This window comes from Balaenoptera musculus, chromosome 2, assembly GCF_009873245.2.
Source record: "Balaenoptera musculus isolate JJ_BM4_2016_0621 chromosome 2, mBalMus1.pri.v3, whole genome shotgun sequence".
Lineage (NCBI taxonomy): Eukaryota > Metazoa > Chordata > Mammalia > Artiodactyla > Balaenopteridae > Balaenoptera > Balaenoptera musculus.
The window spans coordinates 133,204,148-133,225,665 of record NC_045786.1 but is presented as its reverse complement, the minus strand read 5'-3'; the positions used below and the strand labels follow the sequence as shown (position 1 = coordinate 133,225,665).

The window sequence follows — 21,518 nt, the reverse complement described above, 5'->3', positions numbered from 1 at the left end:
ATAAAGAATCTAAACACAGGGAAAATATATGAAGGTATTATTTTTAGAGTATTAAAATGTTTTCATATGTTACAAACATGAGATTTCACCTACCATCTCTTCTTCTTCCTTTTTGGCCTCCTTTTCCTTCTCTTCATCATTTTCTTCAGCTGGGCCAACTTCATCATCACTACTGGATGACTCAAGGATTTCACTTATATCCATTTTCCAATTATCAGGAACAACTCTAGTTTTTAAGAAGATGCTTGCTTTCTGCAGCCCTAAAAGTAAAAATGTACTTCAGCAGTTGTTATGGAATTAGCACCATAGAATAATACAAAGCCATGACATTCAGAGTCAGAAGATCTGGATTCAAATTCAGCTGTCATTTCTACAATGATACAGTAAATTTGAACATATAAGTTATAATATTATATTAATGTTTATTTTTCTCTAGGGAATACTGTCAGAAATGTTAGTGATAAAACACACAAAGAATTAAGGTCAAATACTTTATCTAGATATTAAAAAAAGGCATTAAAGAAGAGTGGATATCAACTCTAAACAGTTAAAATGGCACCAGAAAATATTCAGTCTTGCTTTTGCCACTAAATTTGCCATTTAGAGTCACATCATGAAATAATGGATTGATTCATCCTTATTTTACCTGGTTTAGCAGAGAGCTCAGATTCAGGTAGATCGAGAATGTCTACTTCCTTGATATCCTTTCTTGCTATAGAATAACTAATTATAGAGAAGAATAAATAGGAGGGAAACCATTATTAAATAAGAATTATCACTTAAAGAGTCACGTTAACACACAGAAAATACAAATCTCAAAATCAAAATTATTTTACCTATAAATTGTTTTAAAAAGACCATGTATATCCTAATCCTTAATAAAGGGCAAGAGGTAATATAGGCAAAGCTAATATCTTAATTCTAAAGATTCACATACTCAAAGCACACTAATTTGAGAGCCTCACATTTGTAATATTTCAATTTATGCAACCCTCTTACCTACAATATGGGGTAGTTTATATCAGCATAGTGTTTTCCTTATAGTGTCTATTTTGATCTTTCATATTTCTCAAATTTACTATTCAGTTCAGTATGAAAAATTTAATAGATGGTAACATTAAAATATTTTTATCATTGTAAGATATATTATGGTATCAAATTTTTCACAGAGAATCACAACTCAATAAATACATAATTTTACAGTTTTTGGAAACAAAGCAAAGTTGAAGTGAAGGAAGGTTTCTAAAACTCTGACCTTTTTTTAAATTAATTTTTATTGGAGTTCAAAATCTGACTTTTAATCAGAAAAAAAGTCAAAATAATTATTCTAGTAATATAAATTCTATTAAAAGTAAATTTCATGTTTTATAATATGAAATAGTACACATAATAAAAATAAAGAATTCTTACAATTAGGGCTTCCTTGGTGGCTCAGTGGTTAAGAATCTGCCTGCCAATGCAGGGGACACGGGTTCGAGCCCTGGTCCGGGAAGATCCCACATGCCATGGAGCAATTAAGCCCGTGCGCCACAACTACTGAGCCTGGTCTCTAGAGCCCGTGAGCCACAACTGCTGAAGCCTGCACACCTAGAGCCCTTGCTCCGCAACAAGAGAAGCAACTGCAATGAGAAGCCCACGCACCGCAAAGATGAGTAGCCCCTGCTCGCCACAACTAGAAAGCCCGCACGCAGCAACAAAGACCCAACGCAGCCAAAAATAAATAAATAAATAAAATAAATTAAAAGAAAAAAAGAATTCTTACAATTAAAGAGAAAATCAATACTATGCTTTATTTTAAAACTTTTTAAATATTATTCTCACATATTGTTGTTCAGTTTTTATATAAAAATTTTAGGGACTTCCCTGGTGGCGCAGTGGCTAAGAATCTGCCTGCCAATGCAGGGGACACGGGTTCGAGCCCGGGTCCGGGAAGATCCCATGTGCCGCAGAGCAACTAAGCCCATGAGCCACAGCAACTGAGCCTGCGCTCTAGAGCCCGTGAGCCACAGCTACTGAGCCCACGTGCTGCAACTACTGACGCCTGTGTGCCTAGAGCCCGTGCTCCGCAACAAGAGAAGCCACTGGAATGAGAAGCCCGCGCACGACAACGAAGAGTAGCCCCCACTCGCCGCAACTGGAGAAAGCCCACGCACAGCAACTGAAGACCCAATGCAGCCAAAAATAAAATAAATAAATTTATTAAAAAAAATTTTTTTTAAATAACCTATATTACAAAAAGTCAAAACATATTAGGTAACAACTTCTCAGTTCATGAAATGATTAAACTTCAAAAAATAAAGCCTTGATTTCCATTTTTTTCTCCCAATGTAACACTATTAAGTGATTCATTACTCACAATTTAGAATCGATAAATGACCGAATTAAACATTGGTCTTTTTTCACTGTGATATCATCATTACAACTGGGAGATACTACCTGAAATATAAAATAAAAGCAGATTGATTACTACTTTCCCTACTCAAAGAAAGAATATATTTTTTATAATAACAATTCTTGATCCCCTAACTTCTTGAAATTATTATATTTGAAAAGAAATAGGTTCATTGTCAACAGCTTCCATACCATAATAAATTACTTACAAAAGATTGCCTTCTAATTTTTCTTTAGCATATTGGCTTTCTAGATATTTAATATACGCAGTCATTAGATAATAAAATGAATAATTAATGAAATATAAACCATAATGTGACCACTTTAAAAATATTAGGATTTATTCTAAGCCAAATAATAACTCATTTACTGTCCAAAAAAAATGTATGATCTATGATGAAAATATGCCACATTATAATTTTTTTTAAATGCACTTAAATCAGGATCAATTTTGAAATCTGCCTATTTGATTAAAATAAGCACTTAAGTTCCCATTCTTACCAAGGCATGTACAATTTTTAGTAATTAAACAAATCAGAGAAAATCTGAGTGAAGAACTTTTAAATTTCTTAACTTTTAAAAATAACAAATGTCTTAACATTAGTAACTAACCAATCTCTGTATATTCTTTACAGAATTTAATATTTAAAAAACATTAAAGGCTACTAATAAATTGCTGAACTGTACCTGCTCAACATTAGCCCCTCTGTGGTAATCTAGCACCAACCACAGAACTTTATGCAATGATGGAAATGTTCTCTGTAGGCACTGACCAATATAGCAGCAATGAATCACATGGGGCTGAGCATCTGAAATGTGGCCAGTTCAACTGAGAGACTGAATTTTTAATTCTATTTAATATTAATTAAGTTACAATTTAAACTTAAATAGCCACACATGGTCATGACTATCATATTAAACAGCGTTATGTCCAGACAATCAAAAATTCTTGGCAGTTGTATCAGCTGTCTTAACATCAGATGGTATTAAATGTTTTTTTGTTTGTTTGTTTGTTAGGTGCTGGTAATTACTAGACTAATAATATAGTTGTGTCTGCCCTCAAGGAGCTAACACTGAAATGGAAAGGTAAATACAAAAAGATATACAAAAAGAACATAACGAAGGAAAAGTACAGTGATACCAATTAGGCATAAGATAAAGTATCAATAAAAACACCTAGGAAGAAGATTTAACCAAACCTGGGAAGGGAAAATGTGTGGCAGCTAAGGCTTAAGGTAAGTCTTAAAGGATGAGTAGACAGAACCCAAGGCTTAATTACCTCACCTGTGAACCACTCTAATGGCCTCCAAATTGATTCCTATCACCTCCACTGCTTTCAACAACAATCCATCCACCATACCACTGTGTCATTAACATTCCTAAATATGCTGCTCAAATAATATCACTCTTCTGCAAAATTCTATGCAGAATTATGTCCAGATTCTTTAGATGAAATTTTAAAGACCCTTCTGCCCTTGATCCAAATTATCTTCCCAGTCTTCTTTCCTATTATGCCCCTATTCACATCTAATATTTAGCCAAAATGGATTCCCACAGCACACAGTTTCATGAACAAACCCCGTTCTTTCCTATTACTTATTCTGTTTCTTCTAAGAAAGTTCTCTAGTGAAGCTCTGCTAACTAACTTTAAATCCTTCAAGGCTCAGCTCAAAAGCTTCATGAAGGCTTTTTCTTTATTTTTCTTTTTGGATTTCCTTCAAATAAATGCAAGGTCTCAGGACAAGAAGTCCTAATATTGAATGTATACTATTTTATATTACAGTTACTTGGATTATTCTCTGCAGTACACTAAAATCATCAAATGTAAGATTGATTCTTACACTGACTCTTACTCATCTTTTATCACCTGGGAAATGATAAACCTGTTGAGTAAATAAAGGCATTTTTTTTTTTTTAATCTCTTGGCAAATTATGACCTGAGTATTCTGAATCCAAACCCATTTACTTGTTGGCCTATACAGCTGAAAGGTTCAAAGGATTTTCAGACTTTTCCTATGTAAAGTAAATCTACTACATAGGAATTGAGTAATGTATTTATATGCACATAGAAACCTAAAAAAAAAAAGGCCTCAGTTCTTTAAAGGAGTCTAACCTAATTTGGGAGGTATTTTGTGCCAAAATTATTATTAGAGATATAAGTGATATCAAAACTCAGAGAAGAAGGGGCATACTTATGTTAAAGTGGTTAGGGGAGAATCTGCAGGAAAGGTAGGACCTGAGCTGAGCCTTAAGACATATTTAAGAGGAGAGGAGTAGGAAGAAGAGAAAGGGGAAGATAGGTATTACCAAGTACTATTGACTCCTCTTGTGAAGTAATTCTCTTGCCCATACCTTCTCATTCCTTTCCCAAGTAAGCAAAGGTTAGTTTTCTCTACCAACCTACCCAAGATTTGCCATTTCTAAAGCCTAGGTATACCCTTCCTTTCCCTAAAACTCTTTGTCCTATTCCAGTGTCTGCACCAAAAGTTTTTTAAATTACTATATAATATTTAACTACTACACAGTCTTTGAGATGTGTATAGTAAACTCCTTGAGGGCAATGTGTTATGTCTCATACCTCTTTCTTTTCTTAAGGAGCTTAGAGCAAAGCTGAAGTCACTGCAAATCCTTAGTAAATACTAATTGATTTAAGGGGTAAAGGACTGGAGGAGTGAAGTGTCTTACACAGGGAGCAGTTAAGAAAGAGCCTAAGTAGACAGCTTACACTGAAAATGAGAAACAAACTAAGAGCTAGGGATGACCACAGATATCAGCTAAAAATGCAGAATTGACTCATTAGGCAGAGTCAGTGCAGGTTTTTTTTTTTTGAGAATGGGAGTATCATGATTAAATCAATGTTTTAAAATTTCTCTATAAAAGTTACTTCTAGAAAATAAGTCTGAATTTAGTAAAGAAAGCATTCAGGCATCAAGTTAAGAGAAGTTGGTGGTAGGTGCTATAAATCAGGTGAAAAAAGGTGATGGGAACAGAGTAAAAACAGACCACTGGACACATTTTGAAGGAAAAACTGAAAGATCTCAATAAATACTTGGTTACAGAGAAGTAAAGGAAGGAAATAACAAAAGAAGACAGTGAAGTGTGTGGGACCTGAGTAGGATTGCTCAATTTTGCAATAAAGTCCAAACTAAATTTGTGTAACACTCTCAAAATATTTTAAATGCTTTCTTAAAATCCATGTTAAACAAATACTTTAAATGGTTAATTAATTCTGCAAAGAAACCATACTTACCAAAGCAGGATACCATTCACTCTTCTCAGATGTAGATACCACACTTACAACTTTTCCTAATAATTCATCATTGAGACGTCGCTTATCTTCATCTTCCTCTTCACTACTTTCTTCTTCTTTTTCATCTTCGTTACTAAAAGTTAGAATAACTTTATCATGATCTTAACATCAACCATTTTTGATACAGTCATTACCCCAGGGTAGTAGCCTCTTCATTCAAGTTGGAATTGAAGAAACAGATACTTCCCTAGCCCCAAAGAAGTAGTCCTGCGCTGTCCATGGTAACCCTGAGTCCACTTCACTAGATCAGTGAGGACCTGGACTTAGACTCTCATGCCAACCACTGGCTGGGACAGAAAAGCTATATCACCAGGAAGTACTCACTGTGCCAAATACAGTTTAAGAGACTGCCCTTCCACTTTTTATGAAGGCCAGGTTCCAGATAATGTAACTTTAATTCTCCAACAGGTTAGGAAGAGATCTCACCAAACACATCAGGAGGTTTATTTAGATAACCTATCTGGATAACTAAACAATCAGACAAGGCCACAATGAGGAAAAATCTACAAAACAATTGGCCTGTACTCTTCAAAAATGTCACTGTCATGAAGACAAAAAAAGGCTGAGGAACTTTTCTAGATTAAAGGAGACTTAAGAACCACATAAACTAAATGCAATGCATGATCTTGGATTGAATACTGGAATCAGGCGATGGTATAAAGGCTATTATTGGGACAATTGGCAAAATCTGAAATATGTATTATATATTATCAGATAATAGCATTCTATCAATGTTATGTGTTCTGAATTTGATAACCATACTTTGATTATATAAGAGAATGTCCTTGTTCTTACATAAACTATTTAGGGATAAGAAGTCATGATGCTTGCAACTTCCTCTTAAATGGTTCAGCCAATTAAAATTATTATTAAATAAAAAATAATTATAATATATGTATATAAAGACAGGAAATGATAAAGCAAATGTGTTCAAAAGTTTTAATAATTTAGTGAATCTGGATGAGTATATGAAAGTTTATTGTATTCTTCTTACAATTTTTAAACTTGAAATGTTTTTGAAATAAAAAGGCTAAAAAAAACACATATACGCACATAACAGCAAAATAATCCTATCAATTAAGGAATTTGGCAAAGTAACTCAAAAAAAAAATAGCCTTTTTTAAAAAGGGGTTGAGATCATTATTCCTATTACTTTGTCCAAGAATTAAGAACAAAGTCTACTCAGGGTAAAATGTCTAAAACAAGGATACAAGATGCTGTGGAAAGGCCACCCAAACAAATTTCGCCACTGTAGAAAAACCACTTATTTAATGTTGTGACAATTGTAATGTTACTGTACATGAAAACACTCACACAGGCAGAGAGGACCTCCTTCCTCTGTTCGTCTTCTTTGCAATTACTGGAGTTCCAAAATGCTCTGGATTTGTTAATGGAAGCTGGTCAAGAGTCTGGATAAGAAACAGACAAATTAAATCACTTTTTGCCTCTACATTAGTAGCTGTTGTTCAATTCAAAAAGTCCATCCATGTTACCCTACCTCACTCTCAGCAAAATGTCTCTCTCCTTTCAGGCATAGTGAGGTACGTCTCAATGTTCTCTCGTCACCATCATCGAACACTGCAATAGGCAAAAGATATCAGAGAATTTATGCACACTTATTGCTATTTACCTGGGGCTTAAGAACCATTATTTGTTAGTTATGCTTCAAAACCTTTTAAAATATACACACATTTTTCATTCTATAGATACCAAACAAGCACAGGTTAATGGCTGCCCCAAACTGCTTAAGTGTCTCCATTCACTTTTTCAATCTCTATCACTACAGAATGACCTTCTTAAACCATTAGCAACCTAGTCAAAGCACAGATATTAAATTACCTTTAATCTTAGAAGAACGAGCAAAAACCTGGTTTAAAAAAAAGAAGTATTATGGGTTTTTTCACAACAGTTATCAATGGAGTATCTCTAATGTCCAGAAACTGTCTGACTGCTCGTAATGCTGTTGGTTCACTCTACTGCTTCTACTTATTTGCATGATAACCTAATACAACAGAAGTACTGGCTGCCAAATTCTAAAGTCATAAGATTCAACTTGTTTCTTTTGCTAGAGAAGGATGCAAGAAGTTTAGAAATAAAAGTTGAAACACCAGAAAGAAGAAAATTTTTTTAATTCTAAAAAATAAGTCGTAATTGCACAGAAGCTTTCTCAAGTTTTTATTTCTACTACATTTAAAAGAAATCATACTACTTGGAAACTATGTGTAAAATATTTCAAGAAAATGGGGGCAAGGAATTTAACAATTTACCACTAATGCTCTTCATATATCTAGCTATATATATTATTTTGATAATTTTATAGGTTTAATTTTCTAGAAAGGTACTCTGATTTTACCATCTAATATTCACAAAGAAAATGTTCTCAGAAGATACCTGATGCCCAGCATTATGAAAAAGTAAAATACAAGAAGATAGAATCCTTACCTCTGATACTTAAAACGCGTATACACATCAACAAATGTTTATATATATTATGGAAAAAGCACATACACAGGAAAGCATAAACAAAAGTGATTATTATTTTAAGATTTAATCCTAATTTTTATAATTCTACATGTTTTTCAATGTTTTAATGTTTTTCCAATTTAACAGAATAGATTAATGTTAAGGAAAATTCTACATTATCTTGATTTAATATCTTAAAATCTTTACCTTGTTATCTATATAATTACAATCATGAATTTTTTTTAAAGAGCTGCTTTATTAGCAAAAACTTTGCCTTTGAATCATAAACATTTTTCATGGTAGAAACTTAACTATGTAAGAGTACTCAACTTCTTCAATATTTATCCACCTCAGTCAGTTCCTTCTCTTAGACTAAAGACACCTAGTTTAGATTCTCTTACATGCAGGAGACAATGCAGAGAATATTAAAAGCTCCTGATGCACATATTTAAAGAACCATAATAATTCTGCAAAATCATCTGTTATACACTGTCAATGATGCAGAAATTAATGACCACCTGCAGACACAATGACAGGATAAAACACAATATCCTCCAACAATTATATCACTAATCTACACTTGTTTAACACTAGTTTAAATATTTGTATCACAATTATGATTTATATGGTGTCATCGAGTCTGATAAATAAACCACTGCTCTTTGAAAAATTCAAAATCATGAAATTATCATACCAAACTTAAAATAATTTTCATGTTATTATTAATGTCCGTAAGTATGCTAAAGAATAAAACTTAAAAGTTCCAATTTTCCTTAATGCCTACAATACCAAAGATGGTGACACTGGACACACACATATACACTATATACACCACATTTAAGTGGTGGAGATGTGAGGAAGGAAAATGAGAATATAAGACAAATCACTAATATCAAATTTATGAAACAAAATCTTTTCCACAATGTTTTATTATTAATCAATGGCAGCCCCAAATCAAAATGCTCTGATGAGAAATTTCAACAATTTAACATTCTGAGTTCTTGTTTTTTTAAAATATTCACCTTGAAATATATCAGATTTTTGAAGGAAAAAATTAATCTCACTTCAACACAATTTTACCATGGTTAGAAATAAGGTAAGGACCAAAGCCAATTGTGGTACAAATAACCCTTTTACATTTTTTACAGGAACCGAACCCCTTCCAACTTCAAGTGAACAAAGAGAAACAGAATTTTCTCTGTTTCTCTTAAAAAATACTTTTAAGAATTTTTTTAATTCATAAAACTATATAAAGGTATGTATTTGAGTACTTTATACAAGTTTGTTGAGCCATATAACTTCTCAAGACTTTCTGAAAGACAAACAGAAAACTTAACCACATAGTGGACCTATTTAATCATGACATCCCTGATTATCAAAATCATTAAGAAGTTCCATCTAGGGCTTCCCTGGTGGCGCAGTGGTTAAGAATCCGCCTGCCAATGCAGGGGACACTGAATCGAGCCCTGGGCCGGGAAGATCCCACATGCCGCGTAGCGACTAAGCCCGTGCGCCACAACTACTGAGCCTGTGCTCTAGAGCCCACGAGCCACAACTACTGAAACCCGTGCGCCTAGAGCCCGTGCTTCGCAACAAGAGAAGCCACTGCAATGAGAAACCCGCGCACCGCAACAGAGAGTAGCCCCCGCTCGCCACAACTAGAGAAAGCCCGCGCACAGCAAGGAAGACCCAACGCAGCCAAAAATAAATAAATAAAATTTATTTTAAAAAAGTTTCCTCTAGGGAATTCCCTGGCAGTCCAGTGGTTAGGACTCTGCACTCTCACTGCCAAGGGCCCAGGTTCAATCCCAGTTTGGGGAACTATCCCACAAGCCACGCGGTGCGGCCAAAAAAAAAAGTTTCCTCTATAACTTCCATGTTAGAAATATCATCTTAAAGAACACATAATTTGAAGGCATTGAACACTGACTCTGGCATTTTGATAAGAGTGAAATAATTAACTGGTGTGTGTATAGTATATTAAGCTTATTTTTGGTTCAAGGTGTATACTACAGCACGCCAAGAGAAGAAAAGTCAGAGTATAAGGATCTAGTAATTATAAGATATGAAATCTCTCATACTTGCCAAAAATGGCATTTGAATAGATCATTCACTGAGTGCAAGAGAACAGATACTACTAAAATTGTATCCCTGTTAGTATATTACATATAAATTCTAAAACCTAATTTGAGGACAATGATGAAGCTAAGACTCTCTCTATAACATTAATCACACGAGACAAAATAATGCTAATGGAAACAAATACATAAAGCCTGACCCTAAACTGTTAGAATTCAAAGAAACAAAAGTAACAGGGATCTAATCTAACTACTAAATACAAAAGATTTACCTGGGGCTTCCCTGGTGGCGCAGTGGTTGAGAATCTGCCTGCCAATGCAGGGGACACGGGTTCGAGCCCTGGTCTGGGAAGATCCCACATGCCGCGGAGCAACTGGGCCCGTGAGCCACAATTACTGAGCCTGCGCGTCTGGAGCCTGTGCTCCGCAACAAGAGAGGCCACGATAGTGAGAGGACCGCGCACCGCAATGAAGAGTGGCCCCCGCTTGCCACAACTAGAGAAAGCCCTCGCACAGAAACGAAGACCCAACACAGCCATAAATAAATAAATTAATTAATTAAAAAAAAAAAAAAAAAAGATTTACCTGTTATCATAGCACTGTTAGATGCTGGAGAATAATAAGATAATAACAACAGTAAATTAACTTTATCTATCCAAAGATGCAATTGGCTATTACTTATTAAGCTTCTACTATGCCCTAATCCTCACAGCAGCCTCTACAGGGTCGGAATCACTATCTTCCTTTTATAGATAAAGAAATTGAGAATTAGAAGGGTCACCTATGAGCTACGATTTAGCCAAGGGGGGATCAAAATGAATTAAGAAACAGGGAAGAAACAGAGGCATAAAATGAACACTGGGAAGAGAGTTAAGAATTCTGACTTGATAAACAACAAGGTCCTACTGTATAGAACAGGGAACTATATTCAATATCCTGTGATAAACCATAATAGAAAAGAATATGAAAAAGAATGTATACATATGTATAACTGAATCACTTTGCTATACAGCAGAAATTAACACAACACTGTAAAGCAACTATATTTCAATAATAAAAATTAATTTTTTTAAAACCCTCAAACTTTATCTTGTTAATAAACAAAAAATAAACAAAAAAAAGAATTCTGACTTAGTGAAAATAAGTATTATTGTTATATCTGTTTATACCGGTAACAATTAACATTTCACGTGATACAGTAAAAACTTTAAAATTAAAAATATATGCATACCCTAGGTAAAACCAATAGTTCTGTTGCTCATAAAATCATCTGTGATAACTACAGAAGCCCCTCAGCAGCTAAGATCAAAAACTTCAGGAATCTGGAAATTTAAGAAATTAACATTCAAATGTATAATTATGTTAACAAAATATCATGAGAATGTTAAGTCTTACAAAAGGCTATTTAAACAATGGGTTAAAGCCTATCACAGGACTAAATAGATTTGTTACTTAGTACTTTTTTTTTAGTATTTTTTTTCTTACTGAATGATTTTCTAGTCAGGGGAATAACCACTTGGCTTTGAAAACATTTTTGTGGTTGATTCTGGTTATAACAACATTCGTCATAAGCTGTTCTAATCAAATTAAAAGCCTTATAAGCCTACAGCACATTCTACAAAAGTCAGTCCATTCACCAGGTTAATGTAACCCTCCTCTACTCCTTTAACTTAGAATTTCCATGAGATCTGATATAACTGATGTGCAAAATAATAAGAAGGTATGAAAAAATCCAGAAACTTAAAAAGCATTTGTCACAAAAATATATCAATGATCGAAAAGATTTTAGTGTTAAACTTGATATATGATGTATGTGTTTACGTACATTTATATATAAATTATTTAAATTAAAAGCAACTTTCTCCTTTACATTTTTCTTATTTTTCAAATACAATGTGTTATTTTTATATTCTAACAAAGCAAAAGAAGAACAGTTTTAGAATGTCTTACTGACAGTTATATCTGTCAGGAATTAAAGGCAACATTCAAGTGGAGATATGAATTCTAATCCCAATTTTGGTATCTTCTGAATGGCTGGACAGATAACAATACACTTCCATACATTACAGATTCCTTATCTTTAATGCAAGGAAAAGAACTGCCAAATGAATAAACTGCTAGGAAGCACTGTTTTATGATAGGAAGGGGAAATATTTCAAAGTCTCAAAAAACATAAGAATCCAAGTACTGGTGCTATTTATTGTTCAACATTGGAGGTCAAGGTATTATTAGATTTTTTTTAATTGAGTTATGTTAGATCCATAATCTTTTTGAAAATTGGTCATTCAGCTATAATACGAAAAATTAATACCTATATTATATAAGGAGTTAATAACAGTTTCTCAGATAACTTTTGATCACTGATAATTATAACTCCTATTTAATCCAAATCAGCGGTGTGGTATCCCCTTCTGTTTCATTTTTAACAGCCTGACATAATTTCAAGTTCTTTTAAAATCAAAAAACATCATTGAGACCATTAACAATACTTTGAATACTTTCTGATTCTACCTATATAACACTTTGCTAGGAATTAGAAATCAAGAAAAATTCCAGAAAAGAGCAATTAAGTAGTCACTCAATTAAAGAAAATTATAGAAAGTTCGTGACCTGTGAGAGATCACACATTTTATTTTGCCATCTTTTAATAAGGATCATTTTTTATGTGGCCTACATCCTTCAATACCTAAATATTCTTTATCGCAGAGTGCTATACTGAGTATACTTAAGAGAATACTGCCTCTTAACATCTTAAAATTTTTTGGTCACTGTCTCTCATTACACAGATGCAAAAATCTTAAATATTTTGGATTCTTCTCCCCGAATTATTCTCTGTTTCTACAAATGTGGTCTGTTTTTCTAAGTGTGTACTAACTGCATTAGATTCAGCCAATGTGCTGAATAAAAAAGAAAGACTCTTGGGTTGCCATCCCAGACCTACTAAATTAGAGAGATTTGGGGTCCTCAAATCCTTGTTTTTTCAAATGAGCACCAAGTGATTCTTATGTACACTAATGCTTAATATATGAACCATATGCAATTAAGATTCTAAGCTCTTTGAGAACAAGAATTATACAATTTTTTCTGTTATTATCTATCAAAGAAAATCACCACAGAGAATGCTCAGCAGCAACTAGTTTTCATCAATACTGAAGTGCCATTCATGTAAAGGACAGAGATTGCTATTAATAATTGAAGGATTATTCTGGGGTGCAGAAAATCCAAAATGTGAAAACCTGAAAAGTATTGCTGCTGCAGAAGTATAAGCATTACATCAGTAAAACTTCACAAGTATTGTGAATGTAACCTTGATATTGGGCACCAAATAGGATGCATATTAGTATTCAAACATGCATCATATTATATCCCATGATTCTGCACACATCAACTCCTGTAATTTTTACCACTGCTTTGTTTAATATAGCAAAATTGTATCCACTTAAAATCTAAGAGTTAATTTTAAGCTTAGTTTTTAAATCTCTAACAACTATCAACAGTCACAATTAAGCCTCCTAAAAATATATAGTTCAGAATAATAGCACCATTGTGAACCAACACCAACTTGTAGGAGGTCTAAGAATAAAAATGGTTAGAAAATATTAGGTACATACAGCACATTGCTACTACTAATAGAAGCCACAGAGTAAGACACAGGAAGCACAATTTTCAACCAAAGCGTGTTCTTCACAGCTTTGAGCATCGACTACAGATGAATGATGTTTACCCAAAGCAACAAATCAAGTAAACTAAATATAAACCTAAAGGGTCATTTCTTTACCTTCTGCAAGGAAACCACAACACTATAATTACATCTTTTATACCAAGACATAAATGTAAAAACCAAATAATGCTATAGATGTTCAGTGTAAAGCCAACGATTGGATGTTATCCACAAGACTGTGTAGTCTGAAAGTCATGAGAGGAGACTTGGAAATCTTAATTATTGCTATTCTCATCAACATAATGACAGCAACTATATAGGTACTACATTTAGGTTTTCATTTACATGCACTGTGACACTTGTTGCTACTCACTACAGTAAAGTTTTTTAAAGCCAGTATAAGCTTATTCATGAAATGTTAAGAATGAATTCACATTAGCAGCATATATATCTTTCGTGAAAGGTGTTACTAAGAGAGTCCTGACTGCATTGAAAATCAAAAATTAAGCTATGATCACCTAGGCTTGAATCTACTCTGGCCCGAATTTTTTTAGTCTGAAAATTCTGTGGTAACACCTATAGTGCCCTTATATAAAATAGGCAGCAATACAATAAAAGACTGCAACTATGCAATTTTAATTGTAATTCCAGAAAAAGTTTAAAAGTCTGATGACTTACAATACTAAGTTGTATTGACTTTTCTAACGGAAGAAAAATAACCATATAATTTAACTTTCTTGAAGGGAAATAGCAAGATAACCTAAAAAAGAAGTACATTCTTGGATGAAATAGCCATAAGTGGCCAAGTTACTATAAGGAGATAATTGGTTTGTTTTTTTTTTTACCATCAGGGTGTCATTAAAATTTTAGCTGTCTATATCAAGTAAATTGACAGGAAAGAATACATATTCCTCTGCCAAGGTAATGATTCAATGTATTTACAAAACAGAGAGATAGATATGAAACCCACAAATTAAATCCTCTATATTAAATTACCTAACTACCTACCCACAGTATACCAACTAGCATCTGTCAACTTGCTGATAACAGCTTCCTGAAAGGATCCATCAGATGTCCTTGTTTCTACAATGGCTCCAACCTAAAACAAAAAATCGAAATTTCATCACCAAATGTAAACAAACAAACCAAATCACTCGTACCAACTATATGACCTGGGTTAAAAAAAATATATCTATTTATGGTAATTCTACCTTACATTGGCTTAGATCTTTATCATTTATAGTGTTCATACATTTACCATGCAATTCAAGTCTCAAAATGCTTAGGCTTAAGTAAGATAGCTATTATTACCCCTATTTTACATGTTGAAAATTGTGGTTCAGGAAGAGAGAATAATTTGCAAAGAGTCCAGGATGAGAACCCAGTCTTTTAAGTCTCATTTCAGAGCTTTTTTTACTACACGATACTGCCTTCGAGAAAATTGTGGAATGTAAGAACCAAAAAACCATAGGACAGCAAAAACAGCTTCAATTTTCTTTCATGTAAATATTGAATATTGGATTCAGCATTTGTATTTAAGGGACCTTTTAGATAAAGGTTCACCTGGAGAGAGAGGGATGGACCAGGTGACCTTCTTTCAGCTTCCAGACCTTTGTATATCAGATATTAACCGAAGTGGTACTCTGACATAACAAAGATTTATAACATAAACAAATGGCCAGAAATGGATGGAAAACATAATGTAGGTATTCATTAAATTGAACTATTAAGTCAACATAGTTTACTTGGTAAGTTAGAAAAACAGAAGATTCAGACTTATGATACTGGTATATTACACTTATCAAGCTAAACATCTGTGGCAACAATATGAAAAACAAAATGTAGTATTCAGTCCAAGGATTCAAAACAAAAGGTAGCTGAAACTCATGTTCACATATATTAAATTACCCTTCTGTAAGATGTTTAACATTCTTAAACTAAGGATACAGCCATTGTAATATTGTAATTTATCCTAACTCTACAACACCTTATTTGTATTTTTGTTTTGATTAACATTTTTTAACATTTTAAAAGTGTATCTACAAATATAAAATCCAATAAATCACTGTATGAATTTACGATTCATCATGTCAGATTGTAAACTGTACAAAATACGTACTCTTAAAGGACCCTTTACTTGGTCATCTTGCACCAATTGTGTAGTATTATCCTGTTTCAGGAGTACCTAAAAAACATTTTTGCACAATAGTTTGCATGTTACTTTTAAAACACATTTATGGTAACACTGTAACAAAAATGTCTTTATACTTTCTTAGCATCCTGTGGTTACCTCTGGTATAATACTTACTCCATTGTATTTATGTTTATTGTCTCTCTCATTAACTGTGAGCTCCTTGAGTGCTAGAGTCCTTCTCACTATATCCCCAGCAGTTAGCAAGTGTCAATACATATTACAGGCACTTAATAAATGTTTGCTGAATTAACTATAGAAGGTTTATAATCTGTAGTGATTATTGTAAAACCTTAAAATTGCCTTCATTGCTTTTTATCAACTAGTCATAAAGGTTCTGCTGCCAAGTGTATTTAAAAAAAAAAAAAAAAAAAAGAACAGCATCAAACTTTATTGCCTACACGCAAGGTAAACAAATTAAAACCAGAAGTCTTCTGGTCCTTCATAAAGTAAACCTAAAAAATAATCTGATATGCAATTCAGTCACAAATAAGTGCTCCCTTCTACTACAGATCTTCCCGCATATATAAGGTAACCTGCTCTATTAAGAGAGAGGGAGAATGGGAGAGGGAGACGGAAACGGAGCATGTACCCAAATAAGGGGGAACTTCAAATTCTAGGTAATTTATGTATAAGACCTCCCCAGACAATCATTGTATTGATTTTAAATTAAATAAATTAATCTACAAAGAGCCACAATACTAACAAAAAGTTAAAATTCTCAAAGAATTCCAAGTAAATATTTAGTAAGGAAATCCTGTATAGCTGACATAGTAAAAAGGCTATAGGAAACAAGGAAGAAATGAATGTCAAATGATATCCTAAGAATACCCGAAGAAAAGTTTCACCAGCAGATGAAAATTTAAACAGAAAGTTTGTAATAATAATAGATAAATCTATTTGTCTACCACACAAATCACACTCCTCTAGTTCAATGGTTCTCAAACTTCAACATGCATCAGAAACACCTGAAGGGCTTGTTATAACACAATCATAGCACCCCATCCTCAGCGTTTCTGATTCAGTTTGTCTGGGGTGGGGGCCTGAGAATTTGCATTTTAAACAAGTTCTCAGGTGAGACTGATGCTGCTGGTCCTGGGTCCACTGTTCACTTACTCATTCAACACATTCTGAGCGCCCCCTGTTTATAAGGCACTGCTCTAGGTATTGCGAACAGAACAAGGCAAACATTTCCTCTTTCCGGGGTGCTTAATTTTTGCAGGAAAAGATCACATATGTAAGTGAAAAGCAAATTGCAAAACTGAAAGTACAGAATGATCCAATGATAATAATAACATCAACAGTGTTACTGAAAGGCACAGCACGAAATTTGGTAGAACACATCAAGGTTCTTTGGAGTAATATCACAGAGGACCTCCATGAACTTTATTATACAGTTCTACAATATTAAAAAGTTCATACTAAGCATGCATTACCTCTGTAGTCTAAGTAACTAAGATTATTTAAAGCATTTATGTAGAAAAATTACTAGGAGGAAACACAAAATGATAATAGTAGTATTTCTGAGGTCAACTATGGCTTTTAATCCTTCAGTACTTTTCTGTACTTCCAAATATTGTATAGCAATAAATAACTTCTTTTCTGGTCAAAAAGCATCTTAAAATTTTCTTAAGATAAAATTCTTAAGTCATTTTTATCGCTGTCTTGAAATGATAATTTCCACTGTTTTGTTTTTAGTAATCTATTTTTTTTCTAATCACTTGAAATCGTTGCTACCTGAATATGAAAGGAGAGAAAATAGATTATAGCCTAAGTAAGCATGCTACCGCAAACAGGAAAGATCCAAATGATGGGAAGTATCATGAGTATGGTATTTCATGGAAGCAGTTGCAATAATTTCTCATCTTGAGTTCTTTATTTCCCAATTCTTAATGTGCTTTTCCTATAGTTTTGTATATAACAGTGCTTTCACAGAGTAATGATTCACGAAGTGAACTAACAGTTCAATAAATAAAATGTTGATTTGCAGTCTCCTAATTCCATCACTAATTCTCTTCAATCAAGTTAATAAAGCTGTGGCATTAAAAAAAAAAATTACCTTAACTTTTACCAGCCTTTTCACAGTCTTAATTTTTGCCTCACAGAAGGCACCTCGGTACTTGGCACTGACATCAGTTCCCACTGTCAGGTAGGCAGGCTCATCCGCCGCCTGATGAAAGGAACATACGATATGAATGTCACTACTATTTTCCCTACTCCAACCCCAAGTCTCATCAAAAGGTTCTGTATGTCAAGTAATAAGAACATTAACATTATTTGCTTATTAATATCATCGATATTTTGAAAAACACCCCTAAAGCAAACACTTTATTAGCAATCCTTTACTTTATAAACTACATCCTGATAACATAAAACAATTTAAATTGTAACTAGAAAGTATCAGTAGGAAAAATAATGTTTTTTCATTCAGGTACAAAATGATTCAACAATTTTATAATATATTTAAGAAATGAAAAAACTTAAAAATCCAGAAAAGGTATATTTAAGTGTCTCATAAAACTTTAAGTTAGTCAGTTATGGCCTCCTGAAATTTTGTTTTCAAATTAAAAGAAATATTGCTATTAAAATTAACACTAACAAATACATAATTAAATGTTTATTAATATAGCTACGTAAATGCAACATATTTTTGGATACACAATAACTGTACAGATAATAAATGAAGCCAACCCTTTTGATAAGGAGAGCATTATTTAGAAAAATCATTAGCTAAATATTGCATTTTAAAGCTTTAAATCTAAATTAACTGATGAATGCAGAGATGTGAACTGATGGTGGCCGTACCTAGTTTATCAACACTAATCTTCTTGGTATATTTAAAAAAAAAAGTTTCACAAAGAAATATCTACTTTTAGCAAATGGACATGATCAGAATGATACATGGAAAGATGTGAAAAATTTCACTCCACCATTCATTTTAATCTTGACAGTAACAGAATGATTGCTATCTCAATCTGTCATTTTACGAATGTTTTCCAAAAGTTAAGTGTATTCATACAAGCTCAACTCAACAATGCTAAGTGCAAAGGTGACAGTGTATACTTTGGAGAAATACTTTCAAGTAGAAAATGATTTTTCATTAAGTTTTCCCAACTAACATTAAAGAAGGTACACTGTCACTTCAAGGAGATAGGAAAGCAAGAGGAAGTTTGGGAAAATCCTGTATTTCAGAGCTTAATACACTGAAACAGTAAATGAGTAAGGAATCAAGTTTAAGGTTAGTGCATTTACGAATAACGCAAATTGAAGAGAAATACTTTTTACAAATAAATATCTGACATGACACATTCAATGCCACAGAACTGCAGGATGCTATACCTTCCTTTCCCTTTAAACATCACATACGATGTTTGCAATATTAGTTGTCTTCAGGAGAATTTTTTTTATGTTGGATATACATTTAAAATATTTACTATAAGGACTGAACTAAAATTAAGTATTATTAGTTATAATAATAATATATAATAATACTTAGTTTTAGTTCACCTTAAAATATTTTACCCACAAAATTTCACTTTTTCCCCAGAAGAAATGGTATCTCCCTTACACAATCCACACATTCCTTCCTTAGAAAATCGCATTGGCACTGGGGAAGAAAAAAAAAAAATCAAAAAATCCCCCAAAGAACCAAAGCAGGACAAAAGCTTTACTTCTGCAAAGGTCGCTGCCAACACAGGAAGTGTTTAAAAATACTAGCCCAATGGACAACAATGGAAAGGCTGCAGCAGCCTTTCCAAAGTGCTAACTGCTTCGGAGAGGGGCCCAACTGACCGCATTTAGACACAATGATCATCTCTCACCCATTCAACACGTCCTCATTTTCAGAAAGCGCTGCTTAGCAGACGAATCAATTTTGAGTAGCAAAAAAAAAAATGACATTCCATAGCACTGGCCTCACGACAGTCAGTGTCCAGGGCACGAGGTTCCGAGCAGCGTCGACTCTACTTACCTTCATTTTCACTGGTGATCTGTGGGGTTCCAGCTCAACGAGCTATCTTCTCCGTCGCTGGAACCAAGGGGAGGGGAAAGACAGGCACAGAATCAGTCAACGAGGGGAGCGACCCGGGGAAAGAAAGTAAACAAACGCCAGCGGGGAGGGGCAGAACCCTCACCAGGGAAGGGATAAGATCCCCTCCGAGGACAGCCAGGACGCAGGAGCCGAGGGGGTGGCAAGAACCCCACGGGCGCCAACGGGCAGTGGGTTCCGCCGCGGAGTTCGCCAGCGGCCCACCGCGCCCCCGCCTCGCTCGCCACTTTGACCCGGAATGCTCAACTCAGAGCCCCAGGACGGGTCGCTCTGGAGAAGGGCAGAGCGCCGTTTGGGCTTCCCCGGGCCCCCCACAGGCGCGGTCGCCGAGCCTTGGCTCAGCCGCCCCCCGGATACCCCGACTTCGGCCCGCGCCCCGCCTCCGCCGATCGGCCCCCTCCGCCCGCCCCGGGCCCGCGGTGGCGGCAGCGGAGTGTCACGGCGCCATTGCTCTCCTTCCTCCGCTCTGCACCATATCAGAAAGGAGAAGCACTTCTTCACCCGAAGGGGCAGGGGCCGTGGCCTTCAGCCCCGAGGCGCGCGAGGGAGGGAAGACCCGCGAGGGGAAGAAGGCTGGGGGGGGCGGAGAGAAGGAGGGGAGGTGGCCCGGACAGGGTGTGGGAGGGGAGGGGAGCCGCACAGCGGCAGCCGCCGCCTCCTCCCCGCGCCCGCCTCAACTTTTTGTACAGCCCAGAGCGGTACCAGCCCCCAGTTCCTCGGGTCCAACCACGGACTCCACGGGGGAGGACGCGCCGCGGAGTTGGGGGCCGGCTGCCCCAAGCAGCCCGCTCCTCGCCTCGCGGAAGCAAACTTAGCGGCGCGGCCAGCCCACAGCCATTTTCCCGGGGAACCCGGGGAAGCGGCCGAGGAGGCAGCTGCGGCGGCTGTTCCCGCAGTTGCTGCCGCTGCTCCACGACTTGCCCCTTCCCCTGCGCTCGCCTCCCCGCTTGCCAAGCATCCCCCCTCCCCACCTCCAAAGCTTCCAACTGCACCGGGACCCCGGGCAGCAGCACCAGCTGCTAGTGCCGCTTCGTCCATTCAGTATCCCCTGCTTCTCTTCTCCCCACCTACCAACTGCGGGTGAAGTGCGCGCTGTCAGCCCCCGAGTCCTCCGCCCCACTGACCCCCGTGGGCCCCAGTCCGGGCAGCACCACTCCCGGCCGCGGCGGCAGTTCCTGCGCCCGGTTCCCCACTCGCCCGATTTACTGCCACAATCCACCAAATAACAAGCTGTTGAGCAGACTCGCTTCTACACGAACTCCTATTGGCTGCTCATGACGCCGAAGAGTTTCGGATTGGAGCTCGCTACCTGCCGTCCTCATTGGATGCAGCTCTGAAACTTCACGGATTGGTGCGAAAAACAGCAGGTAGGACAT

The 21,518-nt window shown here is 35.7% G+C and overlaps 1 protein-coding gene across 3 annotated transcripts in view; it reads right to left on the bottom strand.

Annotated features, from left to right (window-relative positions):
• ARID4A (AT-rich interaction domain 4A) overlaps positions 1-21,390 on the bottom strand; it is a 58,151-nt gene extending 36,761 nt beyond the window's left edge. For 2 of the 3 annotated variants that reach the window (XM_036842663.1, XM_036842665.1), the window contains exons 1-11: positions 21,214-21,390; positions 20,065-20,121; positions 18,154-18,264; positions 16,023-16,088; positions 14,912-15,002; positions 7,200-7,279; positions 7,016-7,110; positions 5,642-5,774; positions 2,357-2,436; positions 647-723; positions 94-260 (exon numbers count right to left, since the gene is read on the bottom strand). In XM_036842663.1, the coding sequence (XP_036698558.1) occupies positions 94-260; positions 647-723; positions 2,357-2,436; positions 5,642-5,774; positions 7,016-7,110; positions 7,200-7,279; positions 14,912-15,002; positions 16,023-16,088; positions 18,154-18,264; positions 20,065-20,070 (906 nt within the window). In that variant the 5' untranslated portion in view covers positions 20,071-20,121; positions 21,214-21,390. Of the gene's footprint in view, positions 1-93; positions 261-646; positions 724-2,356; positions 2,437-5,641; positions 5,775-7,015; positions 7,111-7,199; positions 7,280-14,911; positions 15,003-16,022; positions 16,089-18,153; positions 18,265-20,064; positions 20,470-21,213 lie in introns of those variants that run through there. The other variant, XM_036842664.1, reaches the window with a different exon arrangement.
• Positions 21,391-21,518: the final 128 nt, after the last annotated feature.